This window comes from Sphaeramia orbicularis, chromosome 4 (assembly GCF_902148855.1).
Source record: "Sphaeramia orbicularis chromosome 4, fSphaOr1.1, whole genome shotgun sequence".
In the NCBI taxonomy this organism is placed as follows: Eukaryota; Metazoa; Chordata; class Actinopteri; order Kurtiformes; family Apogonidae; genus Sphaeramia; species Sphaeramia orbicularis.
The window spans coordinates 41852465-41872651 of NC_043960.1; the positions used below are offsets into that span (position 1 = coordinate 41852465).

The window sequence follows — 20187 nt, forward strand, 5'->3', positions numbered from 1 at the left end:
ATTTACTGATAGAGTGGGAAGCTTTCTGACACACAGTTAACAGGAATCAAACCCCAGAATGAGAGGCGAAAACTAAGAATCCCAGACATCACCTGCACCCTGAAGATGATGGAGTGATGAGGTGCTCAGTGAATACCTCAGGCACCAGAATAATGATGAGGAAGAAGAGCAGGTGGAGCCATTATTGGAGAAAAAGCCTAGTATGCCCCCCGGTGCAGACTGTGCAAAGACGCCCTGAGACAATCCAGCTCAGTTTACAGTGGGTGTAAGAGCCAAAGACCCCTGAACATGACAACCTATCACTGATCAATTATCTGCTCAAGTAAAACTGACCATTGATCGGATCTTTGTTTTCTTTCCTCTGTTACCATGTATGAATGTTCTTTTGAATTATTTAAAGTACAAATAAATGTTATTTCATGGTTGAAAAGGGGTTTTTAATATTACAACATGACGGTGACGATTGCACGTACAGATTTAGGCTTTGGTTCATTAGATTAGATTAGAATGTATTGATCCCACAACAGGGAAATTCAATGGTCAAGGCAGCAACAGAATTAAGTGCAAGAAAAAGTGCACGCATAAATATAGTGCAAACAACAAAATAGTGCAAGAAAACAGACAATATAAAAAATAAACAGTAGTAATAAACATAATGTGCACACACTTGAAAATCCTCGGCCTTCAGTCCATGTCCAAGTTTTTGCACATATGGACGGACAACAAACTGATGCCAATACCCTGTGGTGAGGGCGGAGGGTAAAAACTATACAGAAGGGTATTGTTTACTTTTTTTTTTCCTGGAACCTAAATATGCAATAGACTTTGCTCATCATTCATGAGGAAAGCAAATTTATTTGTAAATAAATGTTTCATTGTCTTACAATGTTAACTTCAATTAATAAATTGCAAATGTTAATTTCTGAAAACATGCACATATTACATACTTTACAAATTTTGCATAGTAGGTAAAAATGTATTGTGAAAAAAATGTCTTTCCATTTTAACAGAAAAACTAATTATTCTTCACTTTCATGCGGTGTTGAATATCCCAAGTGCAATTATCTGAACAAGAACTTCTTGTAAAAACACTTATTACTTAAATGGTACATTTATTTAGCTTTCCAAATAAGATCTACTGTGACTCAGAGGGACATGACCCAGTATTTGATAATGAAATACACAACACAATTTAGAAAAAAAGAATTTATTTATTCACACATAAACCCAAAGATTTTAAATTCTAGTGTCTTATAATAACAGAAAATTAGCCTCGCCTTGAATTTATACACAAATAGTTAAAGCATGTGTAGTGTCGGAGCTGTGCTACGTCCAAACTAGTTCATGGCTCTGCTAATAAGTGAGTAATCTACAACAGTTGTCAACTGCACAGACTAAAGCGCTGACATACAGGAAATCCAAAGACTAAACAGAAAGCCCCTCTAGTTATTGCAAACATACAAAGAGTCAGCAATCAATCAACCTGTGTTTAAGTACAACAGCGTCTAAAGTCATTCCATTTTAAAGTTACAATTGTCAGGTATAGTCTGAACCTGGTTCTTACATTTGGATTAAAAGCTGGTGTTAAATCAGAATTACATTACAGCTATATATCTTCATACATTATAATCTTGATTAATCATTACTAAATAATATTCAAGATATTGAGAGAATAATATAAAGGCCTAAAACTTGTCATGTAGAGCATGCTGCCGGTGCAGAGTTCAAATCACATATTCAGGAGAGTAAAAAACTAATTAACAGCACCTCAGAGGTCCATCACTAAGTATTATTAATAGGATTTTGACAATTTTAAATGTGCCACGGTCAGTAGAAAATTTGGTGAAAAGGTAAGTAATTCCTGACATTTAAAAGCTTTTGGTGACCAGCACCAAATTTCTTTTTTTTTGCAAAAATGAAAATTTAAGAGACAGATCTAAAGCATGTGTGCCTTTTCATAAATCTGCTGAATGACAACAGTGGGACCCTTTCACTCCATAGTGTAATAGTACACCTGAACATACATCAACTATTTAAGATACATTATATGTTAGTGTTAGCATTCAAGTAATTCTCTTTTAGAAAGCACATTCAGATTTTGGGCTCCAATTCAGAATAAAATCATAAAGCATTCACGTACATTTTCCTCATCCCTAACCAAGTACACAGGAAATAGGAAAAACCAAACTGATTACACTGAATTATTCAGCTCAGTCTGCAGTTGGCAAAGCAAATACACAGGGCAGAAGAGTGAAAAGCAGAATGTGGAAGTACTGCTAGGACAGCATGAGCAACTTTAGCCACTGAGGGGAGCAGAGGTTATGGGTTAATGTTCAATGGAGGGTCAGCCTGTAGGCAGTGTGTCAGGGGTCAGTATGTAATGAACTCAGCTGTGTGACCTTTAGGGTTCAGTTTGATAACCAAGTGCTCTTCGATCCCAATCGCCCTATTCTGGACTCCTCCCCAGGCGCTGTGCGCAGACTTATGTAAGGTCACTTAAGTGTCCACTTGTGGGAGACACTGAGGGTGGATTTTCCCTTCACTTGAATAAGGTGAGACTTTTGGCTCTATGATGCGTTTTACTTTGAGGTAGTCGTAGTAGCAGGCACGCTGATGGACAGCGCCCGGCGTGGGGCGTTTGACACTTGCCGCTGTTGGGACAAGAAGGACTGTCCTGGAGACAACGCAGAGGAAGCGCGGCCCCCGAGACGTGATTCAATGGCCAACTTCTGGAAGTTCAGACTCTGAGGATGAATTTTTTAAATTTTTACATTTACATTTTTAAAATCTCATCCCAAAAACAGTTTCCATACTCTTGGCAAATGGAGGGGGGTTCCCCCATAGGTATTTTGATCATTTAATATTAAAAAAAATAATCAAACTTATTTAAAAAAAATAATGGTGGAACATACAGTTATAGTTATAACAATTATGTAAATGTATTTTTAAGCCAATCAAGACATTCTGGAGTCACTTTTGGGGATGTCACACTGTATGGGAACATCCAGGTCGATGGGTAGCTGGTCATTGGCCATTTCCGTGACTGCTATACTCAGTGCCAATGAAAACGCAACACTTGAAGATTCTTTTTTTTTTTTTTTTTTCGATGAGGATTTTTATTCCATAAGCTCTTTGGAATTAATCATAGGCCATTTCTACACAGTAAAAATAAAAAAATCACATCCAAATTTGTTAACAAAAAATAAGGATAAAGAAAGAAACTCAAGGACCCCCAAAACCAAAAGTCACAAAGCGGTCCTGGAGGTGCTGCAGCTCAATGTAGCGATCCTGCTGTGGTGTGGTCACACGTGCTCGTCCAGGCCAAGGTCTGTCTGCAGTTATGCCAGTTTCTTGATGCCTCTGTTGCATCCTGACTATGGTGGACACATTGCATCCTAAACGGCGCGCCACCTGCCGAGCAGAGATTCCGGCCTCCAGGAGCCCCATAGCATGGCATCTTTGGTCACATGTCAGTCTAGGCATCGCTGAGTTATTGCGAATGATTTTGGTGCTTTTCAGCTTGCCTTTATATACAGAACATGACCACTCCTTAACTGACCACAATTCCTTAAGATGAGCAGTTCATTGCTGAGCAATGAGAAAAACAAGTCTTATGAATGCAGACAAGTTCATTCAAGCGTGACAATAGCTCAACCCGTCTCAGGTTGTTAAGAAATTGTCTGGGATTATTTTATACAGGTGAAACTTAAACATACTGATGCAGCTCAGGAACAATAAAACATATTCAAGTGTTGCATTTTCATTGGCACTGAGTATACATCAAGATTTTAGAACTTATTATTTTCATGACTTACTTATTTTTTTCCCTCCGAACAAAGACATTCCAAACACGTTCAAAAACGTTTTGAAGAACAGAGCATGTTTGCCAGTTCCATAAAACACTGCTAATGCAATATTCCAGAAACACTGATAATGTCATGAAACATCGTTGCTGTGGTTTCATCCTACCTTATTATACCAGGCTGTGACGATCAGCTTCTCTTCATACTCTTTCAGTCTGGCCTGCTCACACTGACGCTGCAGAGGCAAAATTGAATAAACCAAACATTAGTACAGGTATGAAACCAGCTCCTAAAAAACAAATGCGTTTACAATGCAAACAATGAAGGCTGCCCAAGTCAAAATACCAGTCAGACTTACCTCCAGGTTGAGTATCTGCTTGTCCCGGTCTGCCAACTGGTTCCTCAGAGCCTGAATCTCAGCAGTGGCTGGATTCAGCTTTGGGTCCAGTGCTCGGATCACCTATAGGCAGGAGAAAGGATACAGACACTACAGCCATTAACAACCACGGTGCAATTTTTAATATTAACACTAAAATACAAACTCTTTTTTATCCAACTGCCGACAGACCATTAAATAAACGCACATAACGTCAGAGATAAACAATGCAACATACTCCAAAGATCTCAGCCACAGTGTGATATTGACTCTACCTGACAACTTGGGGCATATTCAGTGTGATACATTTTAACATCAAATTAGTATTGTTTTTTTGTGTTTTTGTTAATCACAGATTTAATTATGTGCATTATTTATTTATGAATATTTACATATTTTTATACTATTTTATTCTGTTTACAAGTGTTTGATTTGTGTTTTTTACTGAGACCAATGCATCATCATTTGGTTTTTGCAGTACATCAATGATGTAATGTTTAAATGCCAAATAACGACTCTGAATCTCTTGTCACTCACATTGCGAGCTTTCTCCAGGTACATTTTGTACCGTTCTTCCATGGCCCTCATGTCATCATCCTTTTTCTTCAGAGCAGCCATCAGCTCATCAAGCTTCAAAGCTAAAAGTATAAAATTGAAGTCATTCAATGTACGCTATATTAACACTGTATCTATTGCATGAGCATAATGTAGTGTTCAGGGACCGGCTTGTTGACTTGTACTCACAGGTTTGAGTGTTATCGGGCTGAAGGTCCTCCAGCAGCTCTTTCTTCTTCAAGATTTCATCCTGAGCCTCATTTAGCTGGACCCTGGGAAAACACATCACATGGTTTCTTTCCCTCCATCTGCTGTGGAACACATTCATTTTACGGCTCTGAACTCAGATACAAGGTTTTTCACTTACATATGTGCATCAAGTTTCCTCTTCAGGTTGGACTGTGAAAATTAAAAAAATCATGTTATACAGAGGTTACTTTTAATTAAAGGAATTCATTTGCCCAATATAATTCAACAAACTACTGTTGTAATGACAAAACCTGTGTTTATGCAAAATCTAAGATGCATAAAAGGACTAACTCTGTCCCTGGGATCACTTCACTCACATCATCAGGTTTGGCTGCCTGACTCTGCAGAGCCTTCTGAAGATCCTCCACCTGCTGCTGCAGCTCACTGACGCGCTCTCGACTTAATCTGAGATAGTAATATGCACAGAGAACACATTTGAAAGGCAGCAACAGAATAAACAGCACACACAAAACAAGAAACCAATAAGAGTAGAAGACCAAAGCAAATACGAACTATTAAGAATTGAGTCTCTATCACCCTTTCACTACCTATAGCTGGATATAGAACAGTCTTTCTCAAATGGGGGTACGCATAGTTGGAAGAAGCCCATGGGGTACTTGAAATGTTTTTGGGAAAATACAGTCATGGAAAAAATTATACGACCATCAAAAGTCATCAAAACAATGGTTATGCAATCAAGTACTAACTCCTGTGTGTATCATGTGACTAAAACAGACAGAAAAGAAAGCATGGAATGCCTCAAAGCACTGTTTTTGGTGGTACAGTGCCATAGCTATTGACGTAAGAACTGAAGTGATTTTAGTTATTATCAAGAAAACCATGGAAAATGGTTAGATATCAGCTCTGAAATTAAACTACTATGAGCTATTTTTGTTATCATTATATTTGTTCAAACAAATGTACCTTTAGTTCTACCAGGCATTAAAATGCACAAGAAAACAAGAGTGGTCTAATCATTTTTTCCACAACTGTATACTGAATAAGTCATTGTTTATATTTTTGTTGTACTTTGTATATTATTCTTTTATTTCTATTGCCTTTCTTTATGCCAATGCTGTAATAAGGTGAGATTAATTTTATAAGCCCCACAGGGTTTTCTGATCTCACCTGCACAATTTGTTTCTTTGCTTGTCCTAATGTTTGATTTGTTGTTGTGCAAAATAAATCAATTAATCATGTACTGAATACAAAATAAATGAGAATTAATGCTGAAATATAAAACACAAATAATACATTCATATAATAAAATTGACATTGCTGACCTTATCTCATTTCAATATTTTTAAAAACTGGGAGGCCCTCCCTAAGCTTTGATAACATTTTAAGAACATTCCTATTTTATATTATTCAAATGAGCTTGAGTAAGTAAGTAATTATTTTTTGTCGATGAAAGGTTCATTATTCATTAAATGACCAAATCATTTATTTTTCTTATCAATGAAAGACGGCACTTTTCAGTTTATATTTTGCACATAAAATCTGCTTATAAAGATTTGTTATTTTTAATATGTTAAAGTTAAATATATGTTGTTTGTTTATAAAGTTTTGAAAATATAAACAGACACCTTTGGTACAGGGAGGAACTTTGCCTCATTTTTTCTCATCAGAAATGCTGCCATGAGAGTTTGTGGTGCTTGGCTAAAAAAAAAATAGATATTTCAGGGGGTACTCAACTGTAAAACATTTGAGAACCACTGCTATAGAAGACCCAACCCGTTACCTGTTCTCAGTGTCCAGTTCGCTGCGTGTCTTATGTGCTTCTTCAAGCTGAGCCTGCAGAGCCTCGATTTTCTCCCTCTCGTATTCCTCCTGCTGCACCCTCAGCATCTTGTTCTCATGCTGCAGTCGGATGAACTTCTCCCTGAATGATCAGATGTTCAAAGTCAGTGTTCATGTACCTCAGTCAATCAGAGAGACCACCGATCTATGGCTGTCAGACACTGTGTGTGTTTTTACCTGTACTCCACTGGTATTAATTCAGCTGCCAGGTTATCATGACTGGGGCTGCTGGAGGGAAGCATCCCTACATGACAAGAAACATCGTTCAGAACAGTGAGGGGAACAGTGTTTAGGGGGAGCTGTTATTTTCCTATTCAGCGAGTCACCTGCTTGGGAGAGCTGGTGCTGCTGAACCTGTGTGCATCGCAGCTCCTCGTTTATCTCCTTTAAAGAATCTCTCTCAATGATGATTCTCTAATGGTGTTGGAAAGGAGAGTTTAGAACAACAGGTCTTCTGCCATTTCTCACAGAAATATACTGCATGTAAATACGAACCACACCTCTTTCTCCTTCATTACAGTCTCATGCTTCTCCTCCAGTTTCTTCATCTCAAATGCCAGGTTATCTGCTCGCCTCGTCTCCTCTGACAACTTCCTGTGTAGCTCCTGGACCTGAAAAAGGCAGTTGCCAAGCACACAATTAGAAAAATAATTTGTGGCCCTAGATAGAGGTTTACCTAAAAGTTTTCTTTTAAATCTGTGTCTTTGTTACACAAAGAATCATCAAACCAAAGTTCTCTCAGGTTTATGATATAAAACAGGCTTTTCCCTTTTACTTTCCAACCCAACATTGAAAATCATACCTGTCTCTTGTACGTCTCGAGCTGTGCACGGGCAGCATTGGCCTTGCGCAGCTCTTCCTCCAGACTAACAGTGTTTTGCATGTAGGTCATGTTATTCTCCTCCAGTAGCTTCATTTGCCTCTTCAGGTCACCAAGATTCTCCAGTTTACGTTTGTACGTCTCAACAGAGGCCTCCAACATTACCACCCGGTCTGAGCAGTTCCTGTATAAATTTTAAATATTTTTAACTTAATTTATTTAAAACTTTTATGTTGGAACATTTCACTACGTATTGATGTAATTGGCCTATAAATAGCTTGTGGTCATAAAACAACGGTCAAGGCCACTATGCAATTATGTGTAAAAAGACAACATGTGATTTCACTGATGACTTCCTTTTGTCTGATTGGAGGGGTGTTGATCAGTGAAATCACAGCCAGGTGGTCTGTCTCAAGAAGCCTGTAAAAGGGCAAAAAACAAGTGTCTACATACAGGTAGAACACTCATCCTATTGTCTTAATATCTATTATTATGTGGAGTGTACATTCAAAAAAACTGGTTATAAGTGACAAACACTGTTAAAAGTCTAAGTTTTCCTTGTGGTTTGTCAAATACCAGTTGGAAAAGTGAAGGGTTGATGCACCAACAATGCAGAAATTTGACAAGATCAGAACAAAAAAAATAAAACAAACTTACAAAACAGTACGAGACAGGGTAAGCTGTATGCAGATCTAGTCAGAGTTGATCAAGGTTAGCGCTTCTTTGGTGGGAAAGACACAAACCTCAGGACATCGAGTTCATCTTTGAGTGCTCGAGATTCCTCTGCCAGACTGGTGAGTTCATCGTTACGATGCTGAACCTCAATCAGCTGCTTCTCCAACTCTTCACAGTGGATCCGGTAATCATCCTTTGCAGCCTCCAGCCTGAAAGATACAGATACTTGTACACATTCATTCTGCTCTGAGCATTGCGAGGAGGATCCAGCACATTACAACAAAAGGAAGACAAACCTGAAGTTCTCCTCCTGTACAGCCTCCAGCTGCTGCTGTAACTGGCTGTGTTTTTTTCCTGAGGGAGTGTTTGGGTCATCAAACGTGTCCAGCTGATTGGCCCTGTCTGTTAAAACGTCATTTTCCGCCAATAAGCTGTTCCGTTCCTCTTGAAGAACAGCCACCTGTCCAGGTTCAGTAAGATGTTCCAGCAACTCAAGTTATATTCAATCCATTTTATATGCAAAAATAAAAGCACATAATAACAGTAAGATTGTGAAAGGTTAAAACTCTCCACAGTCAATTAATTCCATGCAAAGCAGCAACACATCAGAAGACAGTCCCCTTCCTTTACTAATATCTTTCCTTCCCAGATGTTAAATGCAGTGCAGTTAATCCATGCTGGAAGCAGGGCACACAGTGCCAACATGGTTAATACATGGTTAGTTCATTTGTTTTTTTCACCCATTATTTCCCTGTGTAGTTTTTACCATAAGTGACTGAACCACTTGTCATATGTCCTGAAGACAACATATCCATAAGCCAAGTCTACTGTGGGTACCAGCCATCACCGCTTTTACCTAGAGCTAGGTACTATATGATAAGACTCAGTATCCAAGTACAAATAATATTTTTCTACACAAATGTATAAAGACAGGAGGAGGCTTTGAAAATTACATGGAATAAGTAAACTGGATGTTCTGTTCATAGACAATATCCAGTGGTTTAATGTCCTTCAGAGCATCATGAAATGAAAACTACAACTGAAAATGTTTAAGAACTCTCATTACATCCTAATTCAGTTTCCTTAAATCATTCTTTTGTATGATAATTGAGCCATAAACGTACTATACAGTACTGAATTATGCCCAGTTTGATCAAATTTAACATGGATTAAGATGCATTTAAAAAATGCGGCATTGCTTTCAAACCATAAAATATGAGAACACCCCGTAAAGCCTGCATCAAAGAGAAATGTGATTGATCCATCTGTTAGCGGAGTTAGAGTAAATATTTGAGCAGATGGTTTTAGATGTGTTTAGTTTTGGTCAGCCACGTTGGACTTACCTCGCTGTGATGAAAGATGACTGGGGGCAAAACAAACCAATCTGTCGAAAGTCCAGTTCAACAGTTGATCAGAGTCTATGCTAAATTTAGTCTGAGCTGTGCTGAGGCATCTGGGTAGAGCATGAGCTGGTTTCCACTAAAGCCCAGACTGTGAGCCCACAGTCCTTCTGCCACAGCAGCTCCAGACAATGGACCCAAGCATTACAGCGAATTACACAACTCCTGTTTATACTGTACTGTACCAAAGGCATTCATGTTTGTATGTGTGCGAGCAGACATGGAGAGCTAAAACTCACACAAGGCCACTGAGGCCAGACACCTGCTGGCAAATAATGTCATTGAATATTTTTCTGTAGAAACACCCAAGCATTTGCATAAATTGTGTGTGAACTTTGTTTTCACCTGTATGTCCAGCTCTTGACAGCGTTGAGCTAGAGCCTCCTTCTCGGCTAAAAGTTCAGCCAGGTCCTCTAGGGCTTTTTTAAGCTGGACACGAAGAATAGAGGTAGTCATTATCACACATACAGGAATTAAGCACAGATGTTCTACCACATGATCAACAATTACAAGCCTGTGAACTAGAGCTACCCGAGAGTTCATGTTTCATTATCAAAAAAAAAGGACTGGGTATAATTTTCATTGATACTGAAAATTATACCCAGTCCTAATACTGAATATACTAAATGAGCAGAAAATGAATAAGACCTCCCCTTTTTGTAAACAATATTGCTTAAATTTCACAGTTGAACAGAGAATTATATTGTTACATTTTAACAAAATAAGCAATTTCATGATTCAAAGTGGTAAACAGAAATGAATATAATGAATTAAAAAGGGATTCTCACTATTAATGTATTGTATTTATAGGTTTTAGAGTATATCCCAAATTAAAAACGGCATACTTTGTTTTCAAGTTCAATGATTCAAATCAATTCACATATTTTACAGCAGATGGTACTAATACTGTTGAACTAGCTGCTCTATCAGAGAGGCCTTTGTAATAATATCACAGACCTGCTGTTCCAGATCCCCTGACAGCTCTGCTCCAAATGGGGACACGGTCTCTTTACTCATGAGCTGAAAAGAGAAGAAAAATTACAATGCACATACTAACAGTTAGAGTAAGACAAGAGTACTCTGACATCTGTGTTAACCTTTCTCCAAACAAGACTGACACAAAATAATACAGGGATAGTTAACACTTTAAAAAACATTAAGTAAGATATATAGTTTTCTTAGAGATTTTTAATATAAACGGTGTTCAATGAAAAAAAAACAAAACAACAAAACGATGGGCTAACCTCCTGGATGGCTGTCATGACCACATGCTGCACAGACTCTTCCAAGGTCATGATGATCTGAATGTATTCTGGAAATGGTGTAGAAGACATTTATCAAACACAACCTGCTTTTTTTTTTTTTAGTAGTTAAATGTCACACTGTTGTCATGTTTTTTTTTCAGCCAGACTGCTAGTCAAATATTAAAAAACGACCAAAAATTATTAAGAATTGATTAAGAATAAAGAGCTATGGAATTATTTAAAAGACACAAATGCACTGGACTGGGTTTTGAACTGAATATGACAAATCACTTCACTGCTGTAGAAGCTATTTACACCTTGTGGCTGTGTTATTTATGTTAATTATTTATTTATGTTTACATATCTGATCACCATGCAGAGTGTCTTTGGGTAAAAGCATTTTTATTGTGTCAGTTTGCAACGTGTAATATTTTACTTTTCTTATGGTTTTCACACCTTATACCAGTGGTTCCCAACATTTTTTGGCTCGTGACCCCATTTTAACATCACAAATTTCTGGTGACCCCAGCCATTCAAAACAGAGACATTTTTTTGCTAAAATTAATTTGTTTTTGATCATGTAATAGTTTGCTATACTATATTGCAAATAAACATTAATTTTAGACGACAATTAGTCTATATAATATATATTATTATGGACGGAGGCAGAAAAGCCAGGTGTAGATTACTGCACAAAGTGAGAATTTTATTTTCCTTGGTCAGGGTATGTACAGTCAGTCCAGCTTGGATTTACAAGGCTGACAATTAATACTGAAAAAACAACAACTAAAACTATGACTTATGAAAGAGCTGCAGCATCTGAAACCGACCACAATGAACATTTGAAAGATAAACAGTACCACAGTGCTTCAGTTTTAGCTTCAGAGTTTGTCATGGCTTTTATGTATTGTGATTGTCTCTCTCAACTCACCATATATTTTTTATAAGAAAGTTTTGTTTTTCTATTCATTTATATATATTTATCAATTAGGAGAAATTTCAGGTGAACCCATTTGAATTCCAGGTGACCCCACATGGGCTCCCGACCCCAAGGTTGAAAAACACTGTCTTATACTGTGTCTTTATGTGGGAATTTTATCTGAGGATCAGCAGGTGGGACTATGGAAACCAGGATAAATAATCATAAGTCAACATACAAAGAGACACACACCTTGTTTGCGCTCACATCTGACAGCACAGCCCAACACTAGCTGTAATAACCTCCCCAACTGCACAGGGTCTGAACGCTCAGCCACCAAAGCCAGATCAGGTAGGGGGAAGTCCGAGATCTCCTGGGCTAAGACCTGATCATGAAACAGATATTAGTGTTTTCTGTCATCCAGAACATAAACAGTTACACTGTAGTCAAAAATACTGATTTTAAAAGCTCTACCCATCAAAAGGTGTAGTTACACAGTGGCTCTAACTAGGAGGACTGCTGAGAACAAATATTTTAATCCTGTTTTGACTTGCGGTGAATAAAAGGCCCGCAGCTAGAGTACTCCATGGTACTGAGGATACTGAATACTGCTTATTGCAGCTGCTAGAGCTGCTTGTTTTGACATCAACTGCAGATCATATTTTCTTTGCAAGACTCCAGGGGCTTGGCACTGTCTAAACAGCACATATTACAAATCCCACAACAACTGTGCATACAGAGTCAGTGTCACATGGGATTTTCATCCAATCACCACAACAAAAACAAGGAGGAGAATATGAACATGTCTACAACTTACCTCATTATAATAATCAACAATCATCTGAAGGACCTTCTTCAGGTTGTTCATCTAAGCAGATTTCAAAGACAATTATAAAGTGTATGAGTAAAAATATCAGCCAAGTTAAAAAACAAAAAAGCTTCACGTCCAGCACAAATCATGATCATGCAATGACAAAATATACACTTCTTAAATATACACAGATGAAAATACAACAGGTGTGTGAGAAGCAGCAGCAGAGAACATATACACAGAAACAGAGGAGTCTGAATGTGCATTAGGGCTGAACGGTAAGGAAAATACATCTATACACAAAGATATGAACCATTTTAGTCCATATTTCTGCATTTCATTTTTTACTGAAAAAAGTATAAAACGATTCTGTGTTTTTGTAAGCATGTTCCCTTGTGAGTGGAGAATTTACTTTGTAGAGCAGTGAGTCTCTATAGCTCAGAGGTTGTCAAACTTTTTTCACACCAAGGACCACTTTATCATTACAAAAAAAAAAAAAAAACACAGACCACCTAACCAGCCAGCCAGTTTCCCACTCCCTCCCTAAAAAACTAACTTTTTAAACAGCCTATATTACACAATATTATTATATTTTGTATATTATAAATTAAGTCTGCAGTATATTACAAATGGTGCCAACAGTTCGATGCTAACAGACTATCTTTGCACCTTGTTGCTAACATTGGTCGTTGTTTCTCCAGCTTTTCTCTTCAGTCACCGATCCATTGGAGATGGTGACACAAAACATGGGTTTGCATATGCAAATTCCATAAAAGTCTACTCTTAGACTTATTTAGGTTACATTTGATTCGCTTTTTATTTCAAAAACAATTCTGTACCCGTAACTTTGCTTTGGAAGTCAAATGAGGGTGATTTGGGAAACGTTGATATAAATTTTACTTTTTATGACATCCTCTTGTGGACCACTTGGGGGCGCTGGTGGACCACCACATTTTGAGTATCACTGCTGTAGCTCTACGCTACTTCAGTTATAGCAGTATGTTGTGGTACATTTTATCCCTCTCAAAACTGTTTTACCTCCTAAAATTTAGATATTGCGTTTGAGATTTTGATAATATTTGAAGGAACTATGTGGTATTTCTACTCTCACATATTTTTTAAAAACGCCCTAAAAGCATCATTAGAGTGTGAGTGGAGAGTTATGATGGTATTCCAAACACATTTCATTATAGAGATATGAACGAAATCTGTTTACCCAAACTGTCACAATTATGTGACCACTAGAGGGAGAAGGAAGTCACTGTACTGGCATCCCATGATGAGGAAAACTAATGCTATGGGGTCTTTGACAAAGAACCAAAGATTTGACAACATGGGACAAGAACCGCTAAGAAAAAACTTTGAGTCAAAGAAAGTGACAAACACATTGTTGTTGTTTTCACTACTGGACACAACTCTAAATTAAAAGAGTGGAGTCTGATGCTGAAATCACAGCTTTTCTTCTACATGGAGAGTTTGATTATGACGCTTATGAAGGTAAAAACATATTACATCATATCATTGTCTTTGCTAGTTCGCCATTTATTGATCCACAGTTCTGACCCTGTTTGGACAATTCCAAACAGACAAAAAATAACAAACCATGGAGCAAATGGAGGTGATTTGTGGTTTTCCTGTTGCCATTTTCTGTCTAAAAACAAAGCTAACAGAGCTATAATGTAAACTATCAGTTGACGCACCACATGAAGATTATAAGACACAGTGTTATTTTGATCCCACTGTCAAAATAAGTGCCTGTGAGTTTTAGTTTGAAGAAAACTTTCTAATGTCATAAAGCAGATGTGTGGTAATAATGAGCTTTATACTTTATTCAGTGAATGATACAGTTTATGGGTACACAGCATTGACTGGTTGATTGTTTTGGTAGTCCTGCATGTGTTCTGGTATGTTTATTCCAACCCCAAATGGTGGGAGTTTGGAATATTACCACTACGTACAACCTCTTTAAATGAATTGTTCAGCCCTAATGGTTCATATTGTAAATTGCCTGTTGCCACATTAAACACTGAGAGGGCAGCTTTTTTCCAGGAATCACATATAGCTGACACACATACATAGACACATTTCACCAGAGGGAGAGTCAGAGCGCAGGATCAGAGTGCAGGCTTAGCCAGGAGCAGCAGCCTTGGAGCAGGCAGGAGGTCAGTGTCACAGACAGTTTAGCAGGGCTGAAGCAAGGGCAGGGGTTCAGAAATATACGAAGAGATAAGAAAAATGTCAGAGAGGCCATATGCAGGACAGGGGAGATGGTTTTGTACCTTCAGTCTCCAGTTGTCTTCAACATCCCCTTTGATACGACTAAGCCATCCATCACTGAACCATGATGGGTCTCTGCAACACACATGATGGATACCAGTTAATCTTTTCAATGCAAGGGTGCCATTTTAGAACAGAGTCTTCCTTTAACAGTATCTACATTTTTAATATATTTTACTTGCTTCAGAAATAGTACTCTGGTGAACATTACTCTCTTTAATGTGTAATGGAATTGTTTTTTGTTTTTCTTGTTCTGTTTTGTTTTTTGTTTTTTTTTTTAAAATATGGGCCTAAATGGTCCGTCACCTTTTATGGCATAGTATAACTGGACAATGTTTTTGGTGTCCTTATTTATCATTTCAACAGTTCTCTTGGATGGGTCATTCTTTACATCTTAACGAGACTGTCACTTAAATGAAGGATATAAAACATTTAGAGATGCATGGGATGTAAATTCTGGGTCCATGTCAATATTTAACAGGACATTTTGGCTGATTACTGATGGTGATACCGATGTTAATTTCCATTTCCTTATGTTGCTTTTGCTATTATTTATCCCCCTCAATATAGAATCTTCAATGTAAATACAAAATAGTTATTTAAAAGCCTTTCAGAACTTCATTATATTGTCTTTGGATATTTGCCGATACTGATGTGTGGTTTATACATTTCTGTGCATTCCAAAAAGACATATTCTTTTAGAGCTGCATAATTAAACCAGGCACAAAAACAGCAATTTAAAAGATCCAGTGTTTTCACAGTGATATTTTGGATTCAGTGAAGTGACGCTGAGAAGAAATAAGTGATGTGTAAAAAAGATTGCAAAATTAATACTGCTACTTTTTACTTCTAAAACTTCTTTTGCATTTTTATGCTGGTTAAGTTTGTTTATTTGATATTGAAAAAAAAAAATACACATGAATAATTTATCAGTAATCTCTGCATTGTCCTTGACAACCAAGCAAGTAGACAGAAACTGTAAATACTAATTGCAATATTGACCACAATATGATTTCTTTCCTAAACCTTGAAGTCCTGAATTTTTTTTAAACCACTTCAACTACCTATTTACTGTAAAATGTCCAAGAATGACAGCTAAATAAGCCTTAATTCATTCAGCTGAGGGTTACATGTGTAGGTAAAGAGTAACCTGATAATGAAAAGGCAAATCAGAGCAGGATTTTCCCCAATGAAGCGATTAATGTACACAGTTTCAATGCTTTCTGGACTTCAAGAGCTTCCTGTATTAAATATACTGGTGCAAACTGGTATATCTGAAAAGAAGACACTGTACTTTATTAATGAAATTCTAACTACAGAGCTGTTCATCAGTTTGCACAGCTGAAAAAATTACTTTGTGACAAGCCCGAATAAAAGTAATAAAGACAGTCTACAGTATATGATGAACGCATGCATTTGTCTGTGTTTGCACTCTCACATCTGATTCAATGCCTGTGATATCACTGCTCCAGTAGTCAGGTCCTCCACTGTCCTGCAGGGTGCAGAGATGTTGAAAGTCTGCAGCTGAAAGATAGAAAACATAGAAATGAATTTTCATTGAGTTAACAATCCAGACAAAGAGGAGAGTGTGTTACAGTAAGGTTGGTATGATGGCAAAATGACAAGCACAATAAGGAAATGAACAGGAAACAGAAGGTATTGTTGGGCAGATGGATAAAGCAACCACAACAGCAAATGCATCTCTGCTAAAGTGAAGATTTGAATAATTCAAGACAGCCATGGTGTAAGGTGTAAACCAGAACTATCTACCTGCGTCTTATGTGCTTTCTGCTGTACAAATGTTTGCCCAACATAACGAAAAGCTGCAATACTGGGGCTACTGTCCCTTTTCACCATGGAAAAGCAAACTTCCATTATCAGTTAATAACTATTACATGAAAACGGGGAGCAAGGAGAAATAAATTACAGCTCAGTGGCTTTTGATGAAGCAGCACATAGAGAAACATCTGTGACTTCTGATTTAGATGGGCAATGCTTTTATTTCCCAAGGCTTTTTAAAGTGAAACAGCACATTTTACTTATCCTATTTCTTTCATCTTATAGCCTATATGTGCGTTTACTGTCACATCAGTTACACGTGTGGAGGTATTTAAGTGGACAGAGAAACAGCAAAATAAGACTTTCAACTCACTGTTTATTGTTGCATATGACAATATAGACTCTGCATACTATAATACAGACTTTGCATTCTCTCTGTGTTTATATGTAGATGTGTCTTTATTGCAGAATAAGAATTTAGATGTCAGATAAACCTATACCGTCTAAATAACAAAGCACTTAGTCTATAAGTGACTCAACACGCCTGAAGGTCGTTTATTTATCACCCAGGTCCAGTGTTTTCACAGTGATATTTTGGATTCAGTGACGCTGAGAAGAAATAAGTGATGTGTAAAAAAAGATTGCAAAATTAACACTGCTACTTTTTACTTCTAAAACTTCTTTTGCATTTTTATACTGGTTAAATTTGTTCATTTGATATTGGAAAAAAAAAAATACACATGAATAATTTATCAGTAATCTCTGCAGTGTCCTTGACAACTAAGCAAGTAGACAGAAATTGCAAATACTAATTGCAATATTGACCACAATATGATTTCTTTCCTAAACCTTGAAGTCCTGAATTTTTTTAAACCACTCCAACTACCTATTTACTGCAAAATGTCCAAGAATGACAGCTAAATAAGCCTTAATTCATTCAGCTGAGGGTTACATGTGTAGGTAAAGAGTAACATGATAATGAAAAGGCAAACGCATGTAGTACAGTAAAGTCAGGATGGGAGTCAGAACAGGGTAATGTTGGGGCTGTCGTTACATTTCATTAAAAGTGACTATCCACAAATATCTAATGGTTAATTGGATAGATACTCTAAATAGGACGAGGACCACCCAAACTAACCCACACTGTTGTCTATCTGTGTCCTCCGTGTATCGCTAACTGTTAACTTTTCTTAGCTAGCCTGAAGCTCAAAGCTACTGTAACGTTAGCTAATGGTCCATTTAATCCGGCTGGAGACACCGACCCCTCTGAAAATGAGCAGCAGCCAAAGATGAAGCTCATTTTGTGTATTAACAACAGATTAAGAGGCCACCATCTGCACCACCTCACATTTCCCTCATTCGCTCACCGCTGACGGAGAATGGTTTCACTGACACCCCCACCACCTAGCGTTCCAGGCAGGTGATTTAATCCTCTCCGCGGTTTCCTTTTCATTTCCTCAAGCAACGCATTCGCATGAGTCAATAACTTACCCATATTATGAGGCTCTCGACCAGGGCCGTTTTGTTTTCGTCCATTTGTTTCTTTACAGCTAAATGCCTAAATGTTTTCTCCACCTGTCAGCAAAGCTCTTCCGCTCCTTCCCTCTGCATTTGACCTCACCTGCTGCCAAGAGGTAAATCTCCAACGACACATAACTTACGTAACCAAAGGCCGCAACGTGTCACTCCGCACTACAAATAACGTAATATGTACGTGAATGGCAGAGCGTCTTAGCTGTTTGCCGTTTAGTTGCTGTCAGGCCGAAATAAAGTGACATCGGGTGTATCCAATCAGTGTTGAGGTATTTCCAGATTAACAGGCGTAATGACACGCCTTGGCGGAATGCTCGATTATGATTGGTCAATGACAAAGTCTACGGTACATTATTATAAATAACGTAATTATGGGATACGGTCCTTTATTTTATTTTATTTTATTTTATTTTATTTTATTTTATTTTATTTTATTTTATGCTTTTCTATCTGTTTTATCTTATAATTTTTTTTTAATTTAACGTTTGCCATTTATTACCATATTCAAGACATTTTTAATTGAAAACATCATGTATCATTATATAACAAATAAGTTCTATTTACTGTATCTCGTGCATGTAGTTGGCAATATGGTCTCAAGATGAGCAATAGCAAAATGAACTACAAATGAAAAATCTGAAATAATAATCATATTTTAGATCACTCTATACATATGTAGTACATTGATTCCAAAAGTGACTGTATGACCTATTGTAAAAGGCAGAACACAAGAAATAATCCTGACTTTGGAGTTTTGCTGGTGATGGTTGGAATTAGAAACTGAATACACTGAGTGTCAGTGTCAGTTCCTGTAAGCCATAGTTTCAGAAGCTACTTAAAGTCTTTACTGTTACAAACTGCAGCAGAAAGTATGACAGCATGCCAACACTTCCCCATAAGTAAATCATTCCTCATGCTATAATCATGTCACGTTACCCACTGAAAAATCTCACGTGAGTATTTGCAGTTGAAATGTGTAGTGACTGATTACGGTTATAAATCTAGCTATCTACTAATGTCATAGTTATAAAACTAATATTTTTTAGCCATTTTGGAAAAAAAATCCAATAAATTATAAAAACCCAGATAACACACAGGAAATAATATGCATTCTTGCTACATATTTATTTGCACTGGTTACATTTACTGTAATGGATACACACCCAGTTGATTAAGTAACTGAGTGGTAATTAGTTTACACACACCAGAATATGACATGTGTTTGCCCTGCGACTGGACTTTAGTCTTATGGCAAGCTGCAGCATTCTTTCTTCTGCAGACAGTGTAGTTCAGGTCATTTAAAAATAGAAACCATCGGTCAACAAGGGTCAGGGTCCCTGGGGGGCAGAAATCAGGAGATAAACCAGAGGTGCAATACTACTTACTAACTCCACCTTTTATATGAGGTGATGAGAGGGAGCTGTTTAAATATCTGCTGGGATATTTTTACAGTACACTCTAAATAAAATAAATATATTTTGCTTTTATATACCTCAGTAAGCATCCATTTATTTTATCATTTATTTAAACAGTTATTGTATTTTAAGTAATTTATCAACACATTGACTTTTAGTTAACCTAAAATAATGGATAACTACTTTGTAGAAGTGGTAACTACAGTAGGTGAAACCTATTTTCGGTGTGTTTTGGTGTGTCTCAGCAGCCCTACATATTATAGGTTGATAGGTGTTAATATCAGTGACATTCAGCCATTTCACAACCAATACTTTATGGTGAGAGTGGAAAAGTTTGAAAAAGGGCTGTTGGCAGGGTAAATTTTGGGTAAATGATTGGTAAAGTCAGACCTAACCTACTTTAACTCAGAATGGGAGGAATCTTTTCTGGCATTGATCTGGTGGGAAGTCATGTGACCCAAATACTTCAGCCCTGGTCATACTGAGAGGGGAAATGTGTTACCTTACAAATGAAATCATCTGAATTATTTT

General features: G+C 37.3%; 1 protein-coding gene across 1 annotated transcript; it reads right to left on the bottom strand.

Moving 5' to 3' along the window:
• Positions 1 to 1191: 1191 nt before the first annotated feature.
• hook1 (hook microtubule-tethering protein 1) lies at positions 1192 to 18362 on the bottom strand. The gene is made up of 22 exons (XM_030132305.1): positions 18200 to 18362; positions 16368 to 16453; positions 14932 to 15004; positions 12659 to 12709; positions 12094 to 12226; positions 10923 to 10990; positions 10636 to 10698; positions 10024 to 10107; positions 8575 to 8738; positions 8347 to 8487; positions 7586 to 7787; positions 7284 to 7394; positions 7110 to 7197; positions 6961 to 7027; positions 6725 to 6865; positions 5301 to 5388; positions 5102 to 5133; positions 4924 to 5006; positions 4717 to 4817; positions 4162 to 4263; positions 3970 to 4038; positions 1192 to 2744 (listed from the first exon to the last, which is right to left on the bottom strand). The coding sequence occupies exons 1-22, from the start codon at positions 18242 to 18244 to the stop codon at positions 2580 to 2582; spliced, it is 2157 nt and encodes a 718-aa protein (XP_029988165.1). The 5' UTR covers positions 18245 to 18362; the 3' UTR covers positions 1192 to 2579.
• Positions 18363 to 20187: the final 1825 nt, after the last annotated feature.

Coding starts and splice junctions, on each gene's coding strand:
- hook1 (XM_030132305.1), bottom strand. CDS start 18,244: ATGGACGAAAACAAAACGGCCCTGGTCGAGAGCCTCATAATATGG. Junction 16,454..18,199: donor TCGAGAGCCTCATAATATGG/GTAAGTTATTGA, acceptor TCTATCTTTCAG/CTGCAGACTTTCAACATCTC. Junction 10,991..12,093: donor CAGATGTGAGCGCAAACAAG/GTGTGTGTCTCT, acceptor CACCATTTCCAG/AATACATTCAGATCATCATG.